Source organism: Oncorhynchus gorbuscha, linkage group LG14 (assembly GCF_021184085.1).
Source record: "Oncorhynchus gorbuscha isolate QuinsamMale2020 ecotype Even-year linkage group LG14, OgorEven_v1.0, whole genome shotgun sequence".
Lineage (NCBI taxonomy): Eukaryota > Metazoa > Chordata > Actinopteri > Salmoniformes > Salmonidae > Oncorhynchus > Oncorhynchus gorbuscha.
Window position 1 is genome coordinate 37,912,401 of NC_060186.1, and position 17,678 is coordinate 37,930,078.

General features: G+C 43.7%; 1 protein-coding gene and 1 long non-coding RNA gene across 2 annotated transcripts in view; one reads left to right on the plus strand and one right to left on the minus strand.

Annotated features, from left to right (window-relative positions):
* Positions 1-8,940, minus strand: part of LOC123994893 (bifunctional protein GlmU-like) — a 26,850-nt gene extending 17,910 nt beyond the window's left edge. The window contains exon 1 of the mRNA XM_046297967.1: positions 8,648-8,940. Coding sequence (XP_046153923.1) covers positions 8,648-8,650 — 3 coding nt within the window. The 5' untranslated portion in view covers positions 8,651-8,940. The remainder of the gene's footprint in view (positions 1-8,647) is intronic.
* LOC123994894 lies at positions 8,214-16,993 on the plus strand. Its single transcript, XR_006831749.1, has 3 exons — positions 8,214-8,493; positions 9,490-9,619; positions 16,933-16,993. It is a non-coding gene; the product is annotated as an uncharacterized LOC123994894 (long non-coding RNA).
* Positions 16,994-17,678: the final 685 nt, after the last annotated feature.

Consider the following 17,678-nt stretch of genomic DNA (forward strand, 5'->3'; position numbering starts at 1 on the left):
CATACCTGTGTGTAACAGAAGGCCACCAGAAACGTGTTGTAACTGACAAATACTGTTGGCTGCAACTGTGATAAGGCTGATTTATAACAGCGTACAGTAAGTGTGCATTTTGAAAATATTTTTGAGGAGATATGAAAGTAAATGGCTTTATGTTTCGAGAACAGTATCGCAATTGAGATTCGATTCATGTTTAGATGGGGTATTTGGCTGACAGAGCCAGTCTACCTCTGGAAATTAGGTAGTAGTCTGGGTCCAGTTTCCCAAAAGCATCGTTAGGCTAAATTCATCATTAGAGCCTTCGTAGGAGCATCAGAATATCTCGAGCTGTTTTCCAAAACCATCGTTATTAACGTTGCATTTAAATGTAGATCAGCGAAGTGCATCGTTAGATCGTTAGATTTTTTTGCCCTTCTTCATCACTTTATACAATATAATCACATATAATTTACATTTACATTTAAGTCATTTAGCAGACGCTCTTATCCAGAGCGACTTACAAATTGGTGCATTCACCTTATGACATCCAGTGGAACAGCCACTTTACAATAGTGCATCTAAATATTTTAAGGGGGGTGAGAAGGATTACTTTATCCTATCCTAGGTATTCCTTAAAGAGGTGGGGTTTCAGGTGTCTCCGGAAGGTGGTGATTGACTCCGCTGTCCTGGCGTCGAGGGAGTTTGTTCCACCATTGGGGAGCCAGAGCAGCGAACAGTTTTGACTGGGCTGAGCGAGAACTGTACTTCCTCAGTGGTAGGGAGGCGAGCAGGCCAGAGGTGGATGAACGTAGTGCCCTTATTTGGGTGTAGGGCCTGATCAGAGCCTGGAGGTACTGAGGTGCCGTTCCCCTCACAGCTCCGTAGGCAAGCACCATGGTCTTGTAGCGGATGCGAGCTTCAACTGGAAGCCAGTGGAGAGAGCGGAGGAGCGGGGTGACGTGAGAGAACTTGGGAAGGTTGAACACTAGACGGGCTGCGGCGTTCTGGATGAGTTGTAGGGGTTTAATGGCACAGGCAGGGAGCCCAGCCAACAGCGAGTTGCAGTAATCCAGACGGGAGATGACAAGTGCCTGGATTAGGACCTGCGCCGCTTCCTGTGTGAGGCAGGGTCGTACTCTGCGGATGTTGTAGAGCATGAACCTACAGGAACGGGCCACCGCCTTGATGTTAGTTGAGAACGACAGGGTGTTGTCCAGGATCACGCCAAGGTTCTTAGCGCTCTGGGAGGAGGACACAATGGAGTTGTCAACCGTGATGGCGAGATCATGGAACGGGCAGTCCTTCCCGGGAGGAAGAGCAGCTCCGTCTTGCCGAAGTTCAGCTTGAGGTGGTGATCCGTCATCCACACTGATATGTCTGCCAGACATGCAGAGATGCGATTCGCCACCTGGTCATCAGAAGGGGGAAAGGAGAAGATTAATTGTGTGTCGTCTGCATAGCAATGATAGGAGAGACCATGTGAGGTTATGACAGAGCCAAGTGACTTGGTGTATAGCGAGAATAGGAGAGGGCCTAGAACAGAGCCCTGGGGGACACCAGTGGTGAGAGCGCGTGGTGAGGGAGACAGATTCTCGCCACGCCACCTGGTAGGAGCGACCTGTCAGATAGGACGCAATCCAAGCGTGGGCCGCGCCGGAGATGCCCAACTCGGAGAGGGTGGAGAGGAGGATCTGATGGTTCACAGTATCGAAGGCAGCCGATAGGTCTAGAAGGATGAGAGCAGAGGAGAGAGAGTTAGCTTTAGCGGTGCGGAGCGCCTCCGTGATACAGAGAAGAGCAGTCTCAGTTGAATGACTAGTCTTGAAACCTGACTGATTTGGATCAAGAAGGTCATTCTGAGAGAGATAGCGGGAGAGCTGACCAAGGACGGCACGTTCAAGAGTTTTGGAGAGAAAAGAAAGAAGGGATACTGGTCTGTAGTTATTGACATCGGAGGGATCGAGTGTAGGTTTTTTCAGAAGGGGTGCAACTCTCGCTCTCTTGAAGACGGAAGGGACGTAGCCAGCGGTCAGGGATAAGTTGATGAGCGAGGTGAGGTAAGGGAGAAGGTCTCCGGAAATGGTCTGGAGAAGAGAGGAGGGGATAGGGTCGAGCGGGCAGGTTGTTGGGCGGCCGGCCGTCACAAGACGCGAGATTTCATCTGGAGAGAGAGGGGAGAAAGAGGTCAGAGCACAGGGTAGGGCAGTGTGAGCAGAACCAGCGGTGTCGTTTGACTTAGCAAACGAGGATCGGATGTCGTCGACCTTCTTTTCAAAATGGTTGACGAAGTCATCTGCAGAGAGGGAGGAGGGGGGAGGGGGAGGAGGATTCAGGAGGGAGGAGAAGGTGGCAAAGAGCTTCCTAGGGTTAGAGGCAGATGCTTGGAATTTAGAGTGGTAGAAAGTGGCTTTAGCAGCAGAGACAGAGGAGGAAAATGTAGAGAGGAGGGAGTGAAAGGATGCCAGGTCCGCAGGGAGGCGAGTTTTCCTCCATTTCCGCTCGGCTGCCCGGAGCCCTGTTCTGTGAGCTCGCAATGAGTCGTCAAGCCACGGAGCGGGAGGGGAGGACCGAGCCGGCCTGGAAGATAGGGGACATAGAGAGTCAAAGGATGCAGAAAGGGAGGAGAGGAGGGTTGAGGAGGCAGAATCGGGAGATAGGTTGGAAAAGGTTTGAGCAGAGGGAAGAGATGATAGGATGGAAGAGGAGAGAGTAGCGGGGGAGAGAGAGCGAAGGTTGGGACGGCGCGATACCATCCGAGTAGGGGCAGTGTGGGAAGTGTTGGATGAGAGCGAGAGGGAAAAGGATACAAGGTAGTGGTCGGAGACTTGGAGGGGAGTTGCAATGAGGTTAGTGGAAAAACAGCATCTAGTAAAGATGAGGTCGAGCGTATTGCCTGCCTTGTGAGTAGGGGGGGAAGGTGAGAGGGTGAGGTCAAAAGAGGAGAGGAGTGGAAAGAAGGAGGCAGAGAGGAATGAGTCAAAGGTAGACGTGGGGAGGTTAAAGTCGCCCAGAACTGTGAGAGGTGAGCCGTCCTCAGGAAAGGAGCTTATCAAGGCATCAAGCTCATTGATGAACTCTCCGAGGGGACCTGTGGTGATCCATGTTTCTGTCAGTGCCAAGAAGTCGAGGGACTGGAGGGAGGCATAGGCTGAGATGAACTCTGCCTTGTTGGCTGCAGATCGGCAGTTCCAGAGGCTACCGGAGACCTGGAACTCCACGTGGGTCGTGCGCGCTGGGACCACCAGATTAGGGTGGCAGCGGCCACGCGGTGTGGAGCTTTGTATGGTCTGTGCAGAGAGGAGAGAACAGGGATAGACAGACACATAGTTGACAGGCTACAGAAGAGGCTACGCTAATGCAAGGAGATTGGAATGACAAGTGGACTACACGTCTCGAAATGTTCAGAAAGTTAAGCTTACGTAGCAAGAATCTTATTGACTAAAGTGATTCAAATGATACAGTACTGCTGAATTAGGCTAGCTGGCAGTGGCTGCGTTGTTGACTTTGTAGGCTAGCTGGCAGTGGCTGCGTTGTTGACACTACACTAATCAAGTCGTTCCGTTGAGTGTAATAGTTTCTACAGTGCTGCTATTCGGGGGCTAGTTGGCTAGCTAGCAGTGTTGATTACGTTACGTTGCGTTAAAAGAACGACAATAGCTGGCTAGCTAACCTAGAAAATCGCTCTAGACTACACAATTATCTTTGATACACAGACGGCTATGTAGCTAGCTATGTAGCTAGCTACGATCAAACAAATCAAACCGTTGTGCTGTAATGAAATGAAATGAAAAATGTGATACTACCTGTGGAGCGAAGCGGAATGCGACCGGGTTGTTGAGTGCGGAAGTTCTATTCAGTAGACGTTGGCTAGCTGTTAGCTAGCTAGCAGTGTCTCCTACATTAAGGACGACAAATAGCTGGCTAGCTAACCTCGGTAAATTAAGATAATCACTCTAAGACTACACGCTCTAAACTACACAATTATCTTGGATACGAAGACAGCAAAGACAACTATGTAGCTAGCTAACACTACACTAATCAAGTCGTTCAGTTGAGTGTAATAGTTTCTACAGTGCTGCTATTCGGTAGACGGTGGACGTATGCTAGCTGGCTAGCTGCTGGGCAGATAGCAGTGTAGACTACGTTAGGACGACGAAATACGAAGTTGCAATAGAAGTGCTGACTGTTTCACTTTGTTGTCCTCTTTCTTTTCCTTTTTCTTCTGTCCTTCTTTTGTCCTTATTTTGTCTTCCTTTCTTCTGTTAACTAGATATTTTTTGTTGTTATTCTTTGTAAGCTAGCTAGCTTCTACCAGAAGCTATGGTTTACCTTTCACATGGTTTATCGGCCCTCTGTGAACACTTTTAACTTCAGAACAAAGTTGACTACACATACAATGTTGCCAACCAATGTCTTTGCAATTGATAGAAACAAGCGACGTATAAAATATGCTTAAGCAGACCACCATGGTCCCTGTGCCCAGGAACACTAAGGTGACCTACCTAAATGACTACCGACCCATAGCACTTACGTCCGTAGCCATGAAATGCTTGGAAAGGCTGGTCATGGCTCACATCAACAGCATTTTCCTAGAAACCCTAGAACCACTCCAATTTACATACCGCACCAACAGATCCACAGATTATGCAATCTCTATTGCACAAAAGGAACACCTATGTGAGAATGCTATTCATTGACTACAGCTGAGCATTCAACATCATAATGCCCTCAAAGCTCATCACTAAGCTAAGGACCCTGGGACTAAACACCTCCCTCTGCAACTGGATCCTAGACTTCCTGACGACCCACCCCCAGGTGGTAAGGGTAGTTAACAGCACATCCTCCACGCAGATCCTCAACACGGGGGCCCCTCAGGGGTCCGTACTCAGACCCCTCCTGTACTCCCTTTTCATTCATGAGTGCTCGGCCAGGCATAACTCCAACACCATCATTAAGTATGATGATGACACAACAGTGGTAGGCCTGGTCACCGACAACGATGAGACAGCATATAGGGAGGAGGTCAGATACCTGACCATGTGGTGCAAGGACAACAACCTCTCCCTCAACGTCATCAAGACAAAGGAGATTATTGTGGACTACAGGAAAAGGAGGACAGAGCACGCCCCCATTCTCATCTACGGGCCTGCAGTGGAGAAGGTTGACAGCTTCAAGTTCCTTGGCATCCACATCACCAACAAACTAACATGGTCCAAGCACATCAAGACAGTCGTGAAGAGGGCACGACAAAACCTATTCCCCCTCAGGAGACCGACTAGATTTGGCATGGGTCCCCAGATCCTCAAAAGGTTTTACAGCTGCACCATGGATAGCATCCTGACAGGTTGCATCACTGCCTGGTATGGCAACTGCTTGGCCTCCGACCGCAAGGCACTACAGAGGGTAGTGAGTACGGCCCAGTACATCACCGGGGCCAAGCTTCCTGCCATCCAGAACCTTTATACCAGGCGGTGTCAGAGGAAGGCCCTAAAAATTGTCAAAGACTCCAGCCACCCTAGTCATAGACTGTTCGGTACCGGAGCGCCAAGTCTAGTTACAAGAGGCTTCTAAATAGCTTCTACCCCCAATCCATAAGACTCCTAAACAGCTAATCAAATGGCTACCCAGACTATTTGCACCCCCCCTGCTGCTACTCAATGTTATTATCTATGCATAGCCACTTTAACTGATACCCCCGCTATTGTTATTTATTGCTGCTCTTTAATTATGAGTTTTTCTTATCTCTTTTTAAAGGTATTTTCTTAACTGCATTGTTGGTTAAGGGCTTTTAAGTAAGCATTTCACTGTTGTATTCGGCGCATGTGTTTACTGTATGTTTGTTTATTCCATGTGTAACTCTGTTGCTTGTGTCCTTTGCTTTATCTTGGCCAGGTCGCAGTTGTAAATGAGAACTTGTTCTCAACTAGCCTACCTGGTTAAATAAAGGTGAAATAAAAAAATAATTTTGATTCGAAATACAGTATGATATAGCCCTATTTCATGTTCAATAAATCATTCTATTTTGCTACTTTTAGAGTACTGTCTATCATCTGTCTCAATATATTTTATGACGTGTGCGCAATGATGTGCCAAATCGGTGATTTAGTGCATTTTTATTGGGTAAGCATTAGAATAAGCCATCTCTCTAGGAGCTGATCCGTCGTCAGTATTGTGAAATAATTCTAATGATAAGGTAAGATTTTAAATGATAAAGCTGACCTGAGAGCAGCACTGCCTTTCTTTCGATTCTAGCAGTATCAACAAACGCTCCAAAGACGCACTTAGCGACTGTTCTCTCTGCGTGGTGTTTTGGGAAACACGTTACATATTGGCTGCTGTAGAAAAGATGCATCGTTAAAACACCTATACGCCTAAGTTCTATCGCTATCGAGAAACTGGGCCCTGGACAATATTGCGTTGAAAGCAGTGGCAGTCAGCACCATTGAAGATGAGGGAGGACTTTAAATATATATATATATATATATATATATATATATATATATATATATATTTTAAATTTATGGGCATGACCTTATTTATATTACAGCATATTGGATGACTGTCATTCATATTCCATTCACCCAACTCAATGTAAGGCTACAACATGATACTCAAATTTTCTCAATACCCATCATGACGTTATAACAACCTAGCCTATGAATGAAAGTTTAGAACGTAGGTGCACAGGTCGACAGAAATGTGAGTAATCAAGGTGTCAGACAGTGACACATTCAATACCGCCTTGCACACTCTGGCCTGCATCTAGCTGATCTAGGGTCTAATAATTAGTCCAACAGTTGCAATTGAGAGTTTCTATTTGACAAACTTGGGTATGTTTATCCCAGTTTCATTGCATATGCTGAGGGTGCTGCAGCACGCCCTGAAAAATCAGTATTACATTTTGTTTTTCATCTCACAAATGTAGTGCACTGGAACTTTACTAGTCCTGTATTAGAGGACCGACATAGCTGTCTGTAGTGCGGGCAACATTTTGTTGCAGCTATGTTTGTAGCTATAATTCCTTCTTGCATCTATGCGCTCTCCTCCTCTCACCTTTTCCCTTAGCTTGTGGACTTCAGTGCACAACACCTCAGCTGTCTGACTAGATGAAAAAATCTTAACAAGCCAAACCTTTATATCATAACCGCTAACTGCTACATGCAGCCTAAATCGTTGTCACCATTATTAGCCAACATCATAGTCAATATAGCTACTAGAACTAACACATTAGTAAACCCGCTACAATCCTGCAGCAGTTTAGCAGTTACACCGGTTGGCCCTGGTGGCAATAAACTAATAAAACTGACCTTGACTTGGAAGAGTTCCAGTGTTGTAAAAGCTCTAACCAGCTTGCATCCCTCTCTGTTTGAGCTGGGTGTAACATTCCTCTCTGTTTGAGCCGGATGTTTTTAGTAGGCTAAACTAGCTAGCTGCATTCGCAGTAAGTGAAAATGAAAGAAAAAAAATACAAATATAGCTCTCTTGCGTCACCTTCATTTTTGAATACATTCATTTCTTAAACTCTTCAACTATTGTGTTTCTCTCTCTTTGAGTCAACTACTCACCAAATGTTATGCACTGCAGTGCTAGCTAGCTGTAGCATATGCTTTCAGTATGAGATTTATTCCATGATCCTTTCATTGGGTGGACAACATGTCAGTTCATATTGCAAGAGCTCTAACAGGTTGGAGGACGTCCTCCAGGAGTTGATATAATTACTGTGTAAGTCTATGGAAGAGGATGAGAACCATGTGCCTCCTGGGTTTTGTATTGAAGCCAGAGGACGGAAACTAGCTGTCCTCCAGCTAATACACCATGGTGCTACCTTACTGCGCTGTTGAGGCTACTCTATACCTTTATTGCAAAAACATGTTTTTTAATCAATTATTTGGTGACGTGTGATGATATTTAGTACAGTTTTATCTACGCAATTCACAGAGGAAGATGGTCCTCCCCTTCCTCCTCTGAGGAGGCTCCACTGTTGAGACCTTTCTCCATAGGTGCCACATTTCAAGTTGTGCAAATGGTTAATTTAGTGTTTTTCACAAAATTCTAAATGGCGGACCCTGAGGCAAATTTGTTCCTTGTGAGGAGAGGGACCAAGGTGACTTGGGTCAATGGGTGAGGGCCGTCATCTTCCCAAGTTTTCATTTTCAATCTCTTGTTATGGCGCTACCATCTGGCCAATCAGTGTAATTTAACAACGCATTCCAAGGTGCTGGCTTGTTTTTACCAACACTCGTCACCCTCTGTGTCCCTTGTCTAAACGCAGCATGAACGAATTTACGAACGGAGACAGATCCACAGTCCCCTTCCCGATTTCATCGTGGGGGACCATAACATTAAAGTCATTAGACCTTAAGGAGTAACAGTAGGCTGGCCTACAGTCATTACGAGTACATTATTGGGCTAGTTATAGGATAAAGGCCTATGAACATCACACGCAGCAACTCGGATGCTCACATTCCCGCTCACCCGATCTCGACACATCGCTAATGAGAAGACCCTATGTTCAAGGTATTTTGTACGGTGGGTGATATGTTGCTCCCGCGGAGAGCCTTAGAACGAAGGAAAGTTAGTAGCCGAACTAGTGTATTTATGAATCTAAATACCTTGAAAACCGATGTAAAACAAGACATGTATTAAAGCAGGAGACAGTCGGTCAACTCACCATACTTTCAAATAGACCGTCAGTTTAGGTTTGAAGTTGTGTATTTTTTTCCTGCCACTTGCATAACGTGGCACTGTTTTAATAAAAGGTTAACTTTCCCTTGTTTTGATAAAGCAGTAGGTCAAGTTACACAGGTTCCGGTGCATGAACTGCTGAACGTTGCAGTTAAAAACACACACCCCACTGCTGTTTTATGTAGTCTACCCCTTAAAATCCCAAATATTGGTAATTAAATGTGCATTACGTAGTAGCCTACGCTACATGATAAACATAATATTATTGCCCGTAGCGTATTTCTTCTGCCCCAATTTATTGGCTTTTACTGCCACCTGCTGTTGAATAGTTGGTGCCAGAGCCATTCATTTTGCGTTTAATATAGGCGGACCTAATGTTATTGAAACTGCTCAGTTATCACGTACTCTTCATCATAATGTTATTTCACGCATATGGCCTCAAACCTGCTTGATAATTACTAGACAGAGTCTTTGTGGCCCCCCAGACACAGGCCTGCAAGCTGAATATACCCTAGTAGGTAGGCTAACTTACATAGAGAGGGTATTTATTCAGTATTTTATTACACTCTGGGAAATAGCCTACTGCAATGTAATCGTTTTTAATTGAACAGTCAGCCTACAATTCTAGTGGTTTATTTCCTATGTAAAATCAACACCCAACTCAATTGTTTGACTTATTTCTCTCTCTCTCTCTCTCTCTCTCTCTCTCTCTCTCTCTCTCTCTCTCTCTCTCTCTCTCTCTCTCTCTCTCTCTCTCTCTCTCTCTCTCTCTCTCTCTCTCTCATACCCACACACACGGACCTCCTCACCCCTGCTATGCTACCGAAGGGCATCAATTGTGAAAACGTGTTATTCAGACACAGGGAGAAAGATTTCCACTGCAGAGAACACATTCTTCACTAATCATCTTGGCAGTGACCTTTTGTGTGGGCTGTGCTATGTGTCCTTGGACGTAAAGGTAAACACCTGTGCTCCAGCGTGCAAAACACGTTGTTATGTTGGAATGGGGATGAAGTGAATTTGAAAGCTGTTGCCCTCTAAGTGTTTACTGAGCTGAAGGTTGGCAGTTGATGGTCCTTGTGGCCTATGGAGACTAACTAATGCAATACAATGTATTACATTTGTTACACTAATGCACTAGCGGCCACAATTCCTGTGTTTTGTTTATCAGCGGCACACTACTGCTGCTAAATTCCTGCTGCCATACCAATTTTAGAAATGCATTTCACGATGGAAAAATGGACTTATATGTTTAAAAATAATAATAATACGATCTTTGAGAACTAGAAATCACAAAAATAAAAGGTAAACCAATAAAAGAAAAGAATACATTTATGAGTACATTTGGCATAGCTGGATTACCGACTGGGCATACCCAGGGCCCCCGATTGGGGTTCCCATTGAATTTATTATAATGTTTGAGAATAGGAACACAGAATTAGCCATGGCAAAAACAAACTTTTTTTTTGTTGCCATGGCTAAAGCGACCTTTGCCACCGCTGCTAAAATACATCTAAGGAAACACTGAATTTGATCCTGTCTCATACATTTAATGCAATGGTCAATTCATTCTAGACTGCCTGTCTTGATAAACATGAGAGGAGTAGTGATTTAGGCTTAGGTGTAGTCTCTAAGCATTCTGCATATGTTTACTATAGCAATTTAATTTATGAACATATTTGACTCCATTCAAATTTATAGTAGGCTACATTCAATTCATAATACTCCAGGGGTAAAATAATGCTTATGCAATAAACGTGACAATTTAATTTGAGTGAGATTAATGTTTTTATATGCCTTTTATCAAATGTCATCAAAGAGCTATATACAACGTGTAGTTTACTGGGCCATGCATGTTGATGTTGGCCATATGCATTTAATCTGGTTGTGGTAGGGTGCTCTGTCGTTGTTTACTCTCTAGATGGCACTGTGGTGAAAGAAATCAAGCGTTTGATTATGAAAGTCAACTGAGAAGACACGAGGCTGAGGTGTAACAGGGATTCTCTCCATTTCAAATGTGTTACACCGGTATCATAATAATAATCATATTAATTGAAGAGTGGCAAACTATTGTGATTGTGAGAGAGCAAGCACCTCAAAACACACTTCAACCCACCTTTCAAATAGAGGAAAGGAACTATATATATTATTTAACAAATAGCTGCGGTGATAGTATTTCAAAGATGTGCCAAAGGATTTGGCTGCTATACCAAAGCACAGCAAATAACCTTAGCAAGACAGGTTCAGCATCAGCAGTGCTCTACCCACACCACAAGTGTGCGTCCCAAATGTCACCCTATTCTCCCATAGGGCTCTTGTCAAAAGAAGTGATATAGGGAATTGGGTGCTATTTGGGACGCAACCCAAGTCTACCTCTAAAATGTCTCCAGTATAAAAGACCCTCCTTATGGGCATGATTGGGCAGCATTCTCTGTGGTGCCACTTTGCTAAAGCTGGCCAACAGAGATTTGGCTCCAACTCATTACTTGTTTGGCCGAGTGCCAGTCCAAAAAAAACCTTTTGTAAAGGGATAACGCAATCCTACCCCAAAACAATGACAGGCTTAAAATATGATTGTAATTACCAGATCCCTTTATCATTATTAGCAATTCACCCAACGCTAGCTGGCTGGGTGTTTGTATTCATAACATAAACATAATCTGCCCACAAACCAAAACAGGTTATTTGTAAATGATTAAATATTGGCCATATCATATTGTGATGGAGTAGCAGCATTTGTGTGCGTTCATCTATGTGTCCCTCAACTGTGAATTGCATCATAAATGATAGCTGTTTCATTAGAGTAACAGTGCAACCTGCAATCAGGGGTAGACGTAACACAGTAAACACAAATCCTGGACACTGAAATTAGTATAATATCTTACATGGTATTATGGTACAGTGCATTCTGAAAGTATTCAGACCATCCCTGTTTCCACATTTTGTTACGTTACAGCCTTATTCTACAATGGATTAAATACATTTTTTCCTCATCAATCTACACACAATACATCATTATGACAAAGCGAAAACAGGTTTTTTAGAAATGTTTGCAAATGTATTTAAAAAACGGATACCTTTTCAGACCCTTTGATATGAGACTCGAAATTGAGCTCAGGTGCATCCTGTTTCCGTGGATCCTCCTTGATGTTTCTACAACTTGATTTTAGTCCGCCTGTGGTAAATTCAATTGATTGGACATGATTTGGAAAGGTGGACACACCTGTCTATATAAGGTCCCACAGTTGACAGTGCATGTCGGAGCAAAAACCAATCTATGAGGTTGAAGGAATTGTCCGTAGAGCTCCGACACAGGATTGTGTCGAGGCACAGATCTGGGGAAGGGTACAAAAACAATTCTACAGCATTGAATGTCCCCAGGAACAGTGTCCTACATCATTCTTAAATGGAAGAAGTTTGGAAACATCAAAACTCTGGCCAGGCGGTCAGCTCTAGGAAAACTGAGCAATCAGGGGAGAAGGGTCTTGTTCAGGGAGGTGGCCAAGGACCCAATGGTCACTCGGACAGAGCTCCAGAGTTCCTCTGTGGCGATGGGAGAACCTTCCAGAAGAACAATCATCTTTGCAGCACTCCACCAATCAGGCCTTTATGGTAGAGTGGCCAGACGGAAGCTACTCCTCAGTAAAAGGCACATGACAGCCCTCTTGGAGTTTGCTAAAAGCCACCTAAAGACTCTCAGACCATGAGAAACAAGATTCTCTGGTCTGATGAAACCAAGATTGAACTCTTTGGCAATGAATGCCAAGCGTCGTGTCTGGAGGAAACCTTGCACCATCCCTACGGTGAGGCATAGTGGTGGCAGCATCATGATGTGGGGATGTTTTTCAGGGGCAGGGACTGGGACACTAGTCAGGATCGAGGGAAAGATGAACGAAGCAAAGTACAGAGAGATCCTTAATGAAAACCTGCGCCAGAGCGCTCAGGGCCTCTGACTGGGGCAAAGGTTCACCTTCCAATAGGACAATGACCCTAAGCACACAGCCAAGACAACGCAGGAGTGGCTTCGAGACAAGTCTCTGAAAGGCCCAGTCAGAGCCCGGACTTGAACTCGATCGAACATATCTTGATATAGCTCTGCAGTGATGTTCCCAGCCAACCTGACAGCTTGAGAGAATCTGCAGAGAAGAATGGGAGAAATTCTCCAAATACAGGTGTGCCAAGCTTGTATTGTCATAACCAAGAAGAGTTGAGGCTGTAATGTGATATTGCATTTTTTTAAATATAAAAAAAAAATACATTTGCAGAAATGTCTAAACCTGTTTTTGCTTTGTCATTATGGGGTATTGTATGTAGATTGATGAGGGGGGAAAAAACGATTTCATCCATTTTAAAGTAAGGCTGTAACGTAACAAAAAAGTCAAGGGGTCTAATTACTTTCCGACTGCACTGTGTGTATTATTTTGTGGATGTCCATCCAGTGGATGGTGCCTGGAGAAGTGGTACACTCTAATTTTGGCCAAAACTTCCCAAATGGCCCGCCTGGCGAAGGGAAGGTGGCCTGTGTGAAAAATTGGTGGTACTATATGGCTCAGTTGGTAGAGCATGGCCCTTGCACCTTCAGGGTTGTGTTTTCGATTCCCAGGGCCATTCATACGTAACAACATGTATGCACACAAGTCGCTTTGGATAAAAGTGTCTGCTAAATGACATTATTACTATATAAGCAGTAACATACAGCCTAAAGCACATACTTGTGGGAAGCTGCTATAGACCACCAAGTGCTAACAGTCAGTACGTATCTGGATAATATGTGTGAAATGCTTGATAATGTATGTGATATCAACAGAGGCATATTTTCTGGGTGATTAACATTTTGGACTGGCTTTCATCAAGCTGCTCACTCAAGAAAAAGCTTCAAACTGTAACCAGTGCCTGCAACCTGGTTCAGGTTATCAGTTAACCTACCAGCGTAGTTACAAACAGCGCAGGAATGAAATCATCAACATGTATTGATCACAGCTTTACTAGTGCTGCAGAAATTTGCTTGAAAGCAGTATCCAGATCATGTGACTAAACTAAATAAAAAGAAGAAACTACACTATGAAAAAAAGATGAATGATAGTAAAAAGCTTTGGAGCACCTTCAATAATTTTTTGGGGGAAAAGGCAAACTCAGCTCTGTCATTCATTGAATTAGATGGCTCATTCATTACAAAACCGACTCCTATTGCTAATTTACTTTAATGCTTTTTCAATTGGCAAGATTTGCACATTTAGGCATGACATGCCAGCAACAAACAATGAAACTACACATCCAAGTATATCTGACCAAATTATGAGACCAGAATTGTAATGTTGAATTCCGTAAAGTGAGTGTGGAAGAGGTGAAAAAATTGTTGTCCATCAACAATGACAAGCCACCGGGGTCTGACTACTTGGATGGAACATAATAGAGGATGATATTGCCACTCCTATTTGCCATATATTCCATTAAATTTCTACTAGAAAGTGTGTGTTATGCTGGTGAATGAGGACCCAAAAGCGACTTAACAGAAACAGAGTCTTTATTCCAGTCTTAAACAAAAACGATAATCCTGGATATTATCTTAGGTAAATACAAAACAGGAAAACTGAAATCCTCTCATCAGTAGAGAGGAACGACTGGAGACGCGACCACAGACTGCAGGTCGCTTCGGGAAGGCACAGGCCGTAGCTGACATAGACACCTGCTCACACGCAGCATCTGAAGAAGGCAAAAACACGACAGGGCGGAACAAGGACACAGAACAGAAAACATCAAACAAGGATCCGACAAGGACAGAAGCGGAAAACAGAGGGAGAAATAGGGACTCTAATCAGAGGGCAAAATAGGGGACAGGTGTGAAAGAGTAAATGAGGTAGTTAGGAGAATGAGGAACAGCTGGGAGCAGGAACGGAACGAAAGAGAGAGAGAGCGAGAGAGGGAGAGAGGGAGGGGGAGAGAGAGGGATAGAAAGAGGGAAAGAACCTAATAAGACCAGCAGAGGGAAACGAATAGAAGGGAAGCACAGGGACAAGACATGATAATCAATGACAAAACATGACAGTGTGTGCCCTCATGCCTGGAGGGAAGCAAAAGTCATTCCTCTACCTAAGAATAGGAAAGTCCCCTTTACTGGCTCAAATAGCCGACCAATCAACCTGTTACCAACCCTTATTAAAGTTTTGGGAAAATTGTGTTTGACCAGATAAAATGCTATTTTACAGTAAACAAATTGACAACAGAAGGACATTCAACAAGCAGAGCACTTACACAAATGACTGATGCTTGGCAGAGAGAAATTGATGATAAAAAGATTGGGGGGGCTGTTTTGTTAGACTTCAGTGCAGCTTTTGACATTATCAATCATAGTCTGCTGTTGGAAAAATGTATGTGTTATGGCTTTACACCCCCTGCTATATTGTGGCTAAAGAGTTACCTGTCTAACAGAGGGTGTTTTTTAAATGGAAGCCTCTCAAGCACTTCCAGGTAGAATCAGGAATTCCCCAGGGTAGCTGTTTAGGCCCCTTGCTTTTTTCAATCTTTACTAACAACATGTCACTGGCTTTGAATAAAGCATCAGCTACTACAGCGACTGAAATGACTGCAACACTTAACATAGAGCTGCAGTTTCAGAATGGGTGGCAAGGAATATGTTAGTCCTAAATATTTCAAAAACTAAATGTCCCACCAAACATACAAAGAACATGGTTGACATGTTCTCAGAACATGTTGTTAGACACATTTTTATGAAAATGTTGCACATACAGTCGGAAGTTTACATACACTTAGGTTGGCGTCATTAAAACTTGTTTTTCAACCACTCCACAAATTTCTTGTTTACAAAATATTGTTTTGGCAAGTCGGTTAGGACATCTACTTTGTGCATGACACAAGTAACTTTTCCAACACTTGTTTAGACATATTATTTCACTCTATCACAAGACGGTACCTTTTAAATAGCTTGGAAAATTCCAGAAAATGATGTCATGGCTTTAGAAGCTTCTTATATTGGAGTCAATTGGAGGTGTACCTGTGGCTGTATTTCAAGGCCTACCTTCAGAGTCAGTGCATCTTTGCTTGACATCATGGGAAAATCAAAAGAAATCAGCGAAGACCTCAGAAAAATAATTGTAGACCTCCCCAAGTCTGGTACATCCTTGGGAGCAATTTCCAAACGCCTGAAGGTACCACTCATCTGCACAAACAATAGTACGCAAGTATAAACACCATGGGACCACGCAGCTGTCATACCGCTCAGGAAGGAGACGTGCTCTGTCTTCTAGAGATTTAATGTACTTTGGTGCGAAAAGTGCAAATCAATCCCAGAACAGCAAAGGACCTTGTGAAGATGCTGGAGGAAAAATAGATGGCATCACGAGGATGAGAAATTAGGTGGATATATTGAAGCAACGTCTCAAGACATCATTCAGGAAGTTAAAGCTTGGTCGCAAATGGGTTTTCCAAATGGACAATGACCACAAGCATACTTCCAAAGTTGTGACAAAATGGCTTAAGGATAAGAAAGTCAAGGTATTGGAGTGACCATCACAAAGCCCTGACCTCAATCCTATAGAACATTTGTGGGTAGAACTGAAAGCGCGTGCGAGCAAGGAGGCCTACAAACCTGACTCAGTTACACCAGCTCTGTCAGGAGGAATGGGCCAAAATTCACCCATCATATTGTGGGAAGCTTGTGGAAGGCTACCTGAAATGTTTTAACCAAGTTAAACAATTTAAAGGCAATGCTACCAAATACATATTGAGTGTATGTCAACTTCTGACCCACTGGGAATGTGATGAAAGAAATAAAAACTTAAATAAATTATTCTCTCTATTATTATTCTGACATTTCACATTCTTAAAATGAAGTGGTGATCCTAACTCACCTAAGCCATGTACTTTTTTTAACTAGGCTTAAATGCCAGGAATTGTGAAAAACTAAGTTTACATGTATTTGGCTAAGGTGTATGTAAACTTCCGACTTCAACTGTAATTACACATCTTGTTACTTTTTCAGAACCAATCAAGGCCCCTCCTGTCTCAGCCTCCAGTATTTATGCTGCAATAATTTTAGTCTGGGGGGCTAGGGTCAGTCAGTTATATCTGGAGAATTTCTCCTGTCTTATCCGGTGTCCTGTGTGAATTTAAGTATGCTCTCTCTAATTTTCTCTCTCTCAGAGGACATGAGCCCTAGGATCATGCCTCAGGAATATCTGGCACGATGACTCCTTGCTGTGTGAATTTTAAGTATTCTCTCTCTTTTTCTCCTCTCTCTCTCTTCTCTTGGAGGACCTGAGCCCTAGGAGCATGCCTCAGGACTACCTGGCCTGATGACTCCTTGCTGTCCCCAGTCCACCTGGTCATACTGCTGCTCCAGTTTCAACTGTTCTGCCTTCGGCTATGGAACCCTGACCTGTTCACTGGACGTGCTACCTTGTCCCGGACCTGCTGTTTTGGACTCTCTCTCTACTGCACCTGCTGTCTCTAACTCTGAATGATCGGCTATGAAAAGCCAACTGACATTTACTCCTGAGGTGCTGACCTTTTGCACCCTCTACAACCACTGTGATTATTATCTGACCCTGCTGGTCATCTATGAACGTTTGCACATCTTGGCCGTGTTCTGTTATAATCTCCACCCGGCACAGCCAGAAGAGGACTGGCCACCCCTCATAGCCTGGTTCCTCTCTAGGTTTCTTCCTCGGTTTCTTCCTATGTTCTGGCCTTTCTAAGGAGTTTTTCCTAGCCACTGTGCTTCTACATCTGAATTGCTTGCTTTTTGGGGTTTTAGATTGTGTTTCTGTACATCACTTTGTGACATCGGCTGATGTAAAAAAAAGGCTTTATAAATAAGTGTGGTTGATGATCCATTCATAACTCTTTGTCTGTTGGCAAGGATACTCACACACTTTTAACTTATGTTTTTGACATACATAATTACATTGAGCATGTACACCAGCTGTATTATTCAATATGTCTTCACCTGGGTTTTGAACTCACAACCTCTTGGTTCACAGTACTCCAGCACTTCCTGC